Raw genomic sequence first — 12,292 nt, 5'->3', positions numbered from 1 at the left:
TAGGAAATGATCATATACAAATAAAATTGCAGAAAAACAAATGAACAAAACTGCTATGTTGATAAAATCATCTTTAAGTCTATAAAGCATACTGTATCATATTTATTGGGAATCTAAATTATCAACATGATCGAAAAACCTGTTGTACACAATCCTAAATGACTTCTGTTGATGTCATATTTAAAGATGAACACTTACTGGACTGAAGCAACTTAGGTTAACTTAACCATTAACAATGTTTATTTGTTCATCTCTTAATCATAAATATATATATATTGCATTAATCATCTTACTAAGACTAATTATTGGTCGATATAGAGTGACATCTGACATTATGCATTTTATGCATAGGCTGTTATACTCTTACAAAGATCTCATTGATTCACATAACAAGCTATCAGAACTTCATTTGACTTTTTTGGCTATTACTCTAAGAAAGTTGAAATTGTTATGTCTCAGCCTTTTTTATTTTCACCCAACATCCCACCATGTGACTGAACGAGCGGACAAAGTAAAGAAGCCCATAACAAGCAGTATGAAAAAACTTCCTGATCTCCAGAGTGCTTTATTAACAGAAACACAAGCAAACTTTTGTCTAAGGTGCTGAATTCAGAAGTCTCTGAGACTGTTATTCATTCACACACCAACAGCAGGTTATTTCCTTCTGTCAACTATCTGAACACACAAATTTCATTTGCAATCATTATTTCATTATTAACCGTTTTCCCTTAGATATTAAAAGCAATAATTTACAAATTCTGTATTTATTCTAATTCATGTTCTTTCGATTTCTTTTTTGCTTTGAATAAAACAATTTAAGGAAATTTCTGTAGAACCAACATGCATCATTTTAGAGTCAACTATGCCTTTAAGAACAGCACAAAGAGACTAAATAGCAAAATGAGTTTGTGTGAAGAACACATCTGAATTAATGAGTATGTTCAGCAGCATTAGACATGTTTTGCACAGATGTCGTCGAGTCCAGTCCCAGTAGCGTTCCCAGGTAAGACTGCTCTCGAGGGTCCAGCATCTGCTCGGGCCGCACCGGGTGCACGATGTTGGTCGGCTGAGGCGTGAGGGTGTACTTTTCTAAGAACACCAGGTCAGTGGCGGACTGGTAGCCCGTCTGCTGTTGCTGGCTCACAGCTGGAAGGACCCCGTGTGGTGTCTTGTGCACAGCAAGTTCGGTTTCCTCTGTCATCTGGACGGGGACGAGCATCACAGGGACGCAAACGTCAGCCGCCACACCCTGCAGCACGGTCTTAGGTGTGTTGTGGTACGGTTTGGGCGTTTCGTTGGACTCGGGGAGTTTGCTAGCGGGGGCCGCAGCATGGCTGGGCTGTTGCTGCTCGAGCGGGCGGCCGCTGTGCACGTGGTCCACGTGATACTTCAGCTTGTCCTTACGCTTGAAGGTAGCGCTGCAGTGCGGGCAGTTGAAAGGACGTACGTCTGAGTGAATGACCATGTGTTTGGTCAAAGTCTTCTTGATGCGGAAGGTCTGGTTGCAGATCACACACCGGTGGGGTTTCTCACCTGAGCAGAGCAAAACACAGATCAGGAAAAACGCTGAGGAGCAGAACAGCCATCATCTGAAGACACTGCATCATCATTTCATGCATCGGTCTATTTGTCTATTTCATAAAATGTTATTTTAATATTACACTTTATCTGTTTGCACTCTGTAGATTTCAACTACGATTTTATCTTTAAAAAGTATTTTGTCAAAATTAGTTTTTTTCTAATGAGCCCGAAATCGGCACTTGCATCAAACCTGAGGTTTTATTCCCATCTATATTAAGTTTTTTGTTCATATATGTGTTTGCCTGATTTTACACAATATTTAATTATTAAAAACCTTGCTAAATAAATAAATAAATCTGGCTTCTGCAAGTTTTTTCTGATTTAAGGAGCTCAAAAATCTAATATGTCAAAAAAAATTAGCAAATTTTGCACCTGGCTTTATCCAATTTCTGTTCTGGAAATGTATGCAAATGCGTACATCTATAATTAGAAAATGCATATTTAAACATACCATTTCAGAAAACTTCAATTCTTAACATAATCAGTCAACTAGTGAAGTATGGAGATATCTATTAGTTAAATTTTTTATTGTTACAATTTTTATTTTTGTTGATTTCATTTAATAGTTTGGTGTCACTAAGACCGATGGAAAAATATAGTAAGAGTAATATTGTGAAATTACAATTTAAACCGTTCTCTGTGATGCAAAGTTGAATTTTCAGCACCATTACTCACACGATCCTTCAGAAATCATTTGAAACATAAATCTTCCATAAAGTCTTTACTGTCACTTTCATGCATCCTTGCTGAATAGAATAGTATTAATTTCTTTCGGAAAAAATCTTTTTAATGGTTGTGTATTTTACCTGAATGTGTTCTGAAATGCGACATGAGGTTGGTCTTCCCCCTGAACTCTTTCTTGCACACCTGACACTGATGCACCACTGCTTTATACCTGTCAAGATTCAATACATGATCATGAAATCACAGATCTCACATGCACAAAAAAATCAACTGCAGCCACTGTTTTATACTCCATAACAAACACTGAATGTCATCATCTTCACAAAAAAACAATACGTCTCAGTTCACAACACGTGTATGTACGCACATGACTTTGTTTTTAACCATTCTAACCAATCTTTGGGATAAACTATTCATTTGCATAAAACACACCCAACCCATCTCATAATAAGAGCTTTACACACAACCTTTCATCACTCTCAGCAAACACATGACAGTCTCTAAGAACCATGAGAAATGCCATCCTCAAAACCAGTTCAAACACAAGAAACACCTTTCCTGCAGACCCTGATTACATGAGTCAGCTGTACATACGTATATCTACATTGTTATTCAGAGAAACCTCACAGCTGGAATTACAACAGCTTGTCTCTGTATATAACAAAATATATTTCAGCTGATATATACATTGAATCTAAACTACATATAATGTTAAGATGAAATATATTAATCTTAACACATTTATAAGGCAGAATATGTTTTTTGCACGTGTGGTTTCAGTTTTTTTTTTAATTTGTAAATTTAGAGTAAATTTAGAATTAAAGTTTAATTTGAATCATGAAATGTTTGAATGCAAACTTCACTCACAAATTTTTGCGTATGTTTGCTTACAGAATGAGACCCAATGTGTCTTTTTGTTTCTGAAATTGAATTTGTTGTACCTTCGCCAGATCTTCTCTCCCAGGTGAATGCTTTTATAATGGACAGTCAGGTGATCAGCACGTCTGAAGCACTTTCCACACTCCTCACACTGGTGTGCTCTCTCCCCTACACACACACACACACACACGTTACAAGACTTCTCGTATAAGTTCTTTGATGCAGTTTTTGAACATGATAAGCAGTCATGAGAAGGATGAAGCATCTTATATGGAGAGTATAATACTGAACTATTAGCAACTCTCCAGTTGGATTTTACAATGTTTTATCTTAAATGGATAGTCCACTCAAAAATGAAAATCTTAGTAACCAAGTTTTGGTCCCCATTGACTTCCATTAATTTTTGACCATACAATGGAAACCTGTTTGGTTACCAACATTCTTTATAATAACTTTGAATTTTATTTTTAAAGGGCTCATGAACTGCCTTTTTATTATTTTGTACTGTTCTCTGAGGTCCACTTATAATTTTATCAACATTTGACATCAAAAAGCATCATAGTTTAGAAGCAAAAGGTTTTTTTCTGCTACTCAATGCTCTGTTTGAATAGGCATGACGTATTGTCAACACAGAAGTAAACGCCCACTGCTATGATTGACTGACAGCTGTGTGTTTGACAGCTACATCGTTCACAGATGGGCGCTGCTGTGATTTAGGATAAAAACATATAAATACTCAGCACATATCAAACGATCTGTAACAACAACTGAAGCAATAGTGACCACGTAATACAAACAGTTAGACTATATGCAGGAATTGGTGGGCGGAGCTAAACAGGCAGTGATGTAGGAGCAGGCGTTGATCATCTTCTTTGGAGGCGGGGCTTAGACACTATTATGTCATAAAGTGGCACATTCCACAAGCTGGCGTTTTGGCAGATTGGCTTCAATATAAGCTTTTTTTAGACTAACGAGCACAGTGTCCTCTTATATGTCAAAAGATCAAGGGAATTTTTTTCTCTACATTTTAAAAGCTTGTCCTCCATATAAACATTTAAAGCATAACAGAAGCGCTCCTGACATGATGGCTGTCAAACAGTTATGCCACCTTGAATTAATTTAGCATATGATATAGCATGTTCAAATTTATTTAATTTATTCATAATGTATATATATATATATATATATATATATATATATATATATATATATATATATATATATATATATATATATATATAAAATGCAACTTGAATCTGTAAAACACCTGTGTGAGTTTTTTTGTGTTTCTTTAGATGATCATGGCGGATGAACGTTTTGCCACATTCGTCACATTCATAGCGCTTGTCCTCATGATGAATGCGAAGGTGAAGCCTGAAGAAAAAAAAACAGCAACAGTAATAAATAACATGATCACATTTCATATTAATATCCCATTACTTTTAATCTTGTTCAAATGTTTGGGGTTAATACTTATACTGATCAAGACCGCATTCAATTAAACAGACAGTAAAGACATTAATGTTGTTACTAATGTCAAGTAGTAAACCGTTATTTTAAGTTGTAATAATGTTTACAGGTCTTACTTTGTTTTTGATCAAATAAATGCATCTTTAGGGTGCAGAAGAGAACAACAAAAAATCTAAAATGATGTGTATATTCCTAATTTAAGTATCATATGTTGCTCGCTTAACTATTCATCTGCACATATTCTCTCAGACTTCGTTTTCTGGAAATAAATCATGTTTGATCTAACCATAGAGCGGTTCAAGACTCTCACAGACCTGTAGGAGCTTCCGTGACGGAAACTTTGTCCGCAGATGCTGCACAGGTGAGGTTTCTCCCCGCTATGGATCCTCAGATGCTCCCTGAGGGTTGTCCTGAAAAAAAGTTTGAAGATTAGCAGCTTGTATTTGAATAAAACATCCAACCATTCTTGCATTTGCATACAGTTTTGGTGCCTAAAAGCTGCGTCAATACCTCTCTCGAACTGATTTGCCGCACAGAAAGCAGGTCCACTTCCTCTTCCCCCCGTGTGTGCACTCTATGTGCCGCTTGCGGTTGCCCGTGTCATTAAACTGACGACCACAGATGTCACAAGGAAAGGGTCCTGGATATTAAGCATTTTTTCAGCATTAAAGATAAACTCAATACAAGTTCAATGCAAGATCAACTCGTCGGGTTCATTAACAATAAAGGTTTCAGTGAAGCTTTACCTAAATGGAATTTTTCTTGGTGCTTCAACCGAGCAAATCGTGATTTAAAGTAGTCATCACAGTAGGCACACTTGAAGGGCTTGTCCTGTGAATGTAAGATCATGTGCTCCTCCAGATGAGGGCGACGACTGAAGGACTTGTGACAGATCTACAAAAGCAGCATCAGGAGAGAAATCATACTAACAACTGTAAAACTGTTTGCAAGCAGAATTCAGATGTAGTGCATGAAATAAATCAAATAAAAAACAAGACAAAGAACTCACGTCACATTTCCAGCCTTCGCTCTTCTTCTTCTTCTGAGTGAGAAAGTCCTGGAGGTGGTCGGGGTGAAATCTGTTAGCAGACAATGTGTTGGACTGTGATCACATACTAAAGGCGAGCTAACAAACTATTTCATTAGCAAAACAGACGATGGCTTCAGGAACATGTAAAAACTGAATAGGAAACATAATGCATCAAAAGAATGGACCCGGCTGACGTTTCCAGGAATCTTAGAAGCAGATCGCAGTGAATGGGAGACTACACTTTTTTTGTGATCCAATTTGCTCCAATAGTAAAATGAAAAACAAAAAAAAAAAAAAAAAACTAATAAATAATTAAAAATCCATGATAGCGTTTCCACAAATTTCCAAAAGAAAATAGACAGATTTAATAATGGCAGTCAGAACAGAAAAAGACATCAAATGTAAGTAATGTAATATAATATAGTAAGTAGAGTAATATAACACACAGTACAGTCTAACAAATGTGTATAAAATAAAAAATATATAAAATAAAAATATACAAAATCTTTAGATTTATTAAATTTAAAGTGTTAATAACTGTGGAAAGGCTTAATCACAGTTTGTGAAAAATGTTCCATTTATTAATTTAGAAAACTCAGAGTACATAATTGCCATCTCTTAAAGGGAAAGTTCCCCTAAAAATAAAAAGTCTGTCATTTACTCATCCTCATGTCATTACCAAATAGGGCTGTCAAAATTTTTTTAATTTTGAATATTCGTCAAATTTAAAATAAAAATGCATATTCGAATGTAAAACCGTTGCATTTGAATTTTAGGTGTGCGTTAAGGAGGCGGCCTAATCAGTGACGCACGAGATGCGATGACGATGGACGTGTCCTTGCATTATAACACGTTTGTTAGCCTGTGCAATTGAAGCCACTGGATGCGGCGCTTATAATGACAAATATTTTGGGGAAAAGAGAACATCAATACGGAGAAGATTTTGTTTACATCAAAACTGAAACCAAGCCGTTTCTAAAGGGACATCCATCAACGTTGCACTCGCGTCTCGCATGAAATAGTCGCATGTTTAGAAAGCCATGTAAAATTAATTCAAGTTCAACTTAGAAAAAACATGTCGAGAATTTATGGTGGGTTTTTTCCCCATCCCACTTTAACTCGTGTCTACAAATGAAAAATTTATTTTATGTCCTTTTTATTAAACTATGCTGTGCATGCATGCTGTTTTGTTTATAGTTGTTTAAGAAAATTAATTATAATTCCTTTATAAACATTATTGCACTATTTTTTTCACAGATATTCATGTCATCTGATGCTTTGAATAAACGTGCAGTATTATTTTGCTCTATGTGCCCTCTTGTGGCTGAAGAAGAGAAGCCAAAAGCATTTCTTCACTCTAACTGAAATGATGCATTTTAAATTCGAATATAATTTGAATTTTGTGAATATTTTAGCGAAAAAATCGGATATATTTTTTAAGCCATTTTGACAACCCTATTACAAACCTTTACGACTTTCAAATGTGGAACACAAAACAGTTTTGGTTCCCAATATCTTCTAGTGTATGGTCAAAAAATATAATGGAAGAAAGTTAATTGTTTGACTACCAACATTATTCCAAACATTTTATTGTGTGTTCCACATAAGAAAGAAAGTAATACTCACTCCAAAGATGGTATGACCTTGACATTGCTTTTCATATTTTCTACTTTAGAGGGTTTTTTCTTTTTTATGCTGATTATCTCAATGCTGATTATTAAAGTTGGGGGCACAGTGCATTCCTTTCACATCCAGTGAGGCGGTCTACACTGCCATGAAACGTCTTGATTATATTATTTACGGTGGACACAGGAACATCAAGTTCTCTGGAGATGCACTTGTAGCCTTGAGAGTCTCCGTGTCTGGCTATACTGTTGTGTCTGAGCACCTCAGATAATTTTTTGGTTATCTTTCTTTTGCTGATGCTCATTGCAGTACACATAATGTCGCAAAACTGGAGAATGAACCACTTTCTCTATTCAAACTGGCTCATCACATTCAATTGATTGGAAATAGAACAGGAGAATTTAATCCGAAGTCTTTAAGCAAAAAGAATGTCTACATTTAAGTGTAAATTCTTTGCATCATGCTATTGAGAAAAGAGCTCATGAAATTAACATTGCAATGCAAAAGCAATCTTAATAAATACAATAGGCTCGATTTTCTAAAATGCTAAAGTAGATTTTCATATTTCTTTTGTTTTCTGTGTGGATATGTTCTGGACAGGTTTTGTGAAGCACACCTCTTGACGTGTCTGCTGAGAGTCTTCTTGCTGGCATGCAGTTTGTTGCAGAAGGGACACTTGTGCTCTTTCCTCTGGACGGGCGCATCACTGTCGTGTTTCTTCTTGTGCACGGTGAGGTTTGATTTGGTGGAGTAGCACTGGAGACAGATGTCACACTGGAAAGGTTTTTCTCCTGTGTGTACTCTGGTGTGACTCTCATATTTACCTACAAAACGAAGAAAAAGCAAAGGGTTGACTCAGACAGAGACTACTGCATATATGGCATTCAGCAATTATTTAGTTTTTTTATTTTTTTGATAGGAATAATAATAAAAGTTTAAGCCGAACTGATTAATAAAGCTTTCTTTTCAGGAATGTAATTATTTTAAAGGTGTTTCCTTCCTTATGATCTCAGGACAGATGGAACACAGCGGCATGATATTTTTGAGATTATGCCTTAAAAATATCAAAATTTATTTTAATAAAGAAATTAAAACATGCTCATCGTTGAACAGGTGTATTCAAGTCTTAGCATGTTCAAATGTTTGGGGTCAGTAATATATATATATATATATATATATATAATACACACATATATTTTTATTCAACAAAGGCACATTAAACTAATTTATTTAAAATTAAGTTGTTTTTTACATTGTTACAAAAGATTTCTATTTCAAATAAATGCTTTCTTCTTATCAAAAACTCATGGTTTTGGCAAAAATATTAAGCAGCACAACTGTTTTCAACATTGATAATAATCAGAAATGTTTCTTGGGCAGTAAATCATCATATTATTATGATTTCTGAAGGATCATGTGACACTGAAGACTGCTGAAAATACAGCTTTGCACCATAGGAATAAATTATATTTATTAGTAAATTAAAGACAAAAAATATTTTACATGGTATTAATATTTCACAATATTAATTAAATTAATGCTGAAAATTCAATTAAAAGCACAAAAAATGAAATCGCTTTTATTATAATCATATTTTACAATACGATTGTTTTTATTCTATTTTTTGATCAAATAACCGCAGCCTTGCTGACTTCATTTGAAAACATTTAAAAATGATATTTGTAGTGTATGAAAAATACTTTTTAATAAATAAACAAACAAGACAAAAAGGCTGGTCATGTCACTGATCGTCCGTCAGCCTTCACGTTATAGTTCTCACCTATACGATCAAAGGTTTTGTCACATTTGGGACACTTGAGAGTCTTCTTGTTAGCGCTCTGGATCACAACGGGAGCCAGTCCTTCTGGAAACACATTCGTGGCTTGGCTGTGCTGGGTTTCCTTCTGGGCTTCAGCCTCATGTTCCTCGTCTTGCTTCTCACCGTCTTCACACTCTGCCTCCTCGACCGTTTCTTCTCGCCCGTCTTTACTACTTTGCTCTTCCTGCTCAAACTGTTGCTCTTCCTCACTTTCCTCCTCCTCATAAGCGGCGGCATCATGCTTTGGAGTTTTTGGACCAGACTTTCCAGCCTCAGCCTCAAATTTAGCAGGGGTCCTCCTCTGGCGGGCAGATCTGCGGGTGGTGACCACAGATGTGCTTGCTATGTTTTGCTCGTCCTCAACTTGGCAACCAGCGCTGTGCGACCTAGCCAGGTGATTCTCCAGAGACTTCTTATAGCAGAAGCTACGACTGCAGAAAGAGCACTGAGCTGCTCCTGTCGAAGTCTGGACGTCCGGAGTCTCCGCTGGGACCTGCTGAACATCACGTTCTTCATCACCGTGAGCTGGGGTCGCCCACTTTGCTAACAGATTTACAGCTTCCATCATCTCCAGAAAACAGGCAGCCTCGGACAGAGCAGGAATCTGGCTTTCTGGAACTTCGAATTCAGACGTGTACAGGAAGTCGAGCAAACGTCCAAAGATAAAGACCTCGATGTTATCAATGACAACATGCTGTAGTTCAGGGTTTTCGCTGAGTTTGGCATGAAAAAAGCCACTGCCGAAAGCCAAAACCACTTTGTGGGCCCGATACATCTTCCCACAGACCGTGACGGTTATGTCACAGAGCGATGGCAGCTTCTGCCGGTCTTCGTTCAAGAACTTCAAGAAGCAGCCATCAGTTTGGGATATTATCAGATGCCTCTTTTCCTGTGAACAGTCGTTAATGGCCACACCGTCAGATGCAGTTTCTTTGCTGCTGATATCTTTCACTTTCGTCTGATGAGGTGCATTGACTTTCTTCTTCATGTTTAGAGTTTTAACAAAAAATCCACTGAAAAAGAGTAATTATCGGACTGTTATACAAACATTGATTATTGAGTGATGAAGTGAAACTGCAAACAATGTTTCTGCTTCGGTATTCTATTATGTTTGGGTACAAACTCCTGCTTGTTGTATTTCTGTCTTTGCTTATGTTTTCATTTTTAACAACCATTATGTGAATCCAATAATGATTTCGTGCTGTCTGTTGTCTGAAGCAAATCTGATGGAGTTGAGTTTACGCTGCTGGCAAAACCATATTTTGTATCTCACATATTAATTTCATTGCCAAATTGTTTTTGTGACATTACTACTAATGCTTTCTGAAGACAAATTATCTAAAAATCCCCAAAAACGTTTGAAGAACATGCATGTTGACTCTGATATCATCTCATTTGTTTCCACTATGTATCTAATGTCGCTGACAAAAAGTAGAGACACTGCTGTGAAACTGAAGAGAGATGAACTCGGATGTGGACTCAGTGACATGCAGCCTGTAACTTCAGACAGAGAGAAGAATTGACGGACCCATATATACGATGACATCTGGCTTGCAGTTTTGCACTGGGTCGAGGGGAATGGTACAACGGAATAAACGCATTACAACATAGTCAGCATACATTACACTGCACACACGATTCCAAAATCTAGCGCCTTCCGAAAGAGGACAATGCGAATCTGAAGTGCACTACCCCCTACGGCCCCCCATTATATGATCCTGCGCCCACAGGGCCCCTCCACAACAGGAGTGCGTTGACAAACGACCACAAAAAGGCCCGTGGCGAACTGCACATAGTGACTTATTTCCAGTTACAGTCTTACCTTTGAAGAGAATAATAAAAAAAATCGGTGTTTTGAACAGGTCGCTTATTTTGCCTTTGTATACAAATAACAGAACACAGGTTTTTTCTTCTGATTATTAGACGCTTGTGTCCTTTTTCCATCGTCCGGGGTTCCTACGTCTCAACAAGCTGTTTTGTCATTGGCTGAATGCGATACGTCTTCACCTTCCATAGGTTAAAATAAATAGTGTATTAATCCTCCCAGAATAAAATTTATGTGACCTGAAATTGAATGAAAGTTAACAGTATATGTGTTTTAATGTATAAATAACAACAACAATAACAACGTGCCACGAACGAAGTCGTCCTGATGAGGCATAGCATTGTGGGTAATGTAGTTGGCTATTTGGTGAATAGAGCAGCTGTCTGTATGTTATATATTTAACATTCCCGCCTGAAATATCCCGTTCCAGTATGATTGTATCCGTTGTATCAGTGCATCATCAGTTTCTTTAAATTATAGCATTTGAAATCTTTGTCCTATAAATGATTTTAGTTAATCTTATTACGTATTAATGTCTTACAGTAAGACTCTGCCTATTACAGTAGCCACCATTTTTTTAATGCACTTTATTTTGACTATTTTTGGTATTTCTCTTTCAAATTGTGTCAGATTCTCACCAAATTTGGTTCGGATGACCATTAGACTGAACCAACTGAGCGGTCTTTGTTCAAAAGTTATAGTTTCACAAAGTTAGCGATGTTGACCCAAAACTGGATGAAAGGCTGTATCTCAGTAACACTTTAATCTACTGAAAGGAAACTTGGTAGGCTTCGTTAGCTCTACGATCTGAGGGTTCCTGCCAAATTTAGTGACAGTAAAAACTATAGGTCATGAAATCTGAAAAAAAGGCTATTTTTGCTCATATATAATATGTATAATGTACTTGGTGTCTATGAATTCCTTGCGTCATGCCAATTTTTTTTTTTTCCCAGGTTTGGATTAATTTCCTGTACAACGTTTTGAAATTTGTTTTAAATACCTATGTATTTTCATCATTTTTACATTTCTGCACAAAATTATATATGGATCATTTACAGTTTGTAAGGTGTCTGAGAAGTTTTAAAGACTAATGCTCCAAAGATCAAAGGCTTTATATTAAAATGCTTATATCTATTTTTTGCTGAGTTGTGTTATTCTGATACTGTTTTTTCTTCACTATTCCTCACATGTAAAATTAATTAGCACTGAAATCTAAATAGTAGGTTATGCCTTTATAATAGAGTTCTACTGTCTAAGAATGGTTAGTAACTTCATTCAGATCTGTCTTGAGTCGTTTTTAGAGGTGAAGATGCGTGAGCTCTCTCAGATTAGCCATGGCTCCTGTCCCTGGCCTCAAACCAGTTCATTACACATGTAA

The 12,292-nt window shown here is 36.5% G+C and overlaps 1 protein-coding gene across 1 annotated transcript; it reads right to left on the bottom strand.

The window, feature by feature from the left end:
- Positions 1-534: 534 nt before the first annotated feature.
- zbtb41 (zinc finger and BTB domain containing 41) lies at positions 535-11,076 on the bottom strand. The gene is made up of 11 exons (XM_052611479.1): positions 10,912-11,076; positions 9,051-10,102; positions 7,887-8,094; positions 5,624-5,693; positions 5,361-5,508; positions 5,125-5,254; positions 4,929-5,024; positions 4,412-4,518; positions 3,207-3,312; positions 2,388-2,476; positions 535-1,533 (listed from the first exon to the last, which is right to left on the bottom strand). The coding sequence occupies exons 1-11, from the start codon at positions 11,031-11,033 to the stop codon at positions 929-931; spliced, it is 2,733 nt and encodes a 910-aa protein (XP_052467439.1). The 5' UTR covers positions 11,034-11,076; the 3' UTR covers positions 535-928.
- Between the last annotated feature and the right edge of the window lie 1,216 nt (positions 11,077-12,292).

The sequence above is a fragment of the Carassius gibelio genome, chromosome A2, assembly GCF_023724105.1.
Source record: "Carassius gibelio isolate Cgi1373 ecotype wild population from Czech Republic chromosome A2, carGib1.2-hapl.c, whole genome shotgun sequence".
In the NCBI taxonomy this organism is placed as follows: domain Eukaryota; kingdom Metazoa; phylum Chordata; class Actinopteri; order Cypriniformes; family Cyprinidae; genus Carassius; species Carassius gibelio.
Note: the sequence above shows the minus strand (reverse complement) of the source record. Positions and strands in the feature narration are given on the sequence as shown.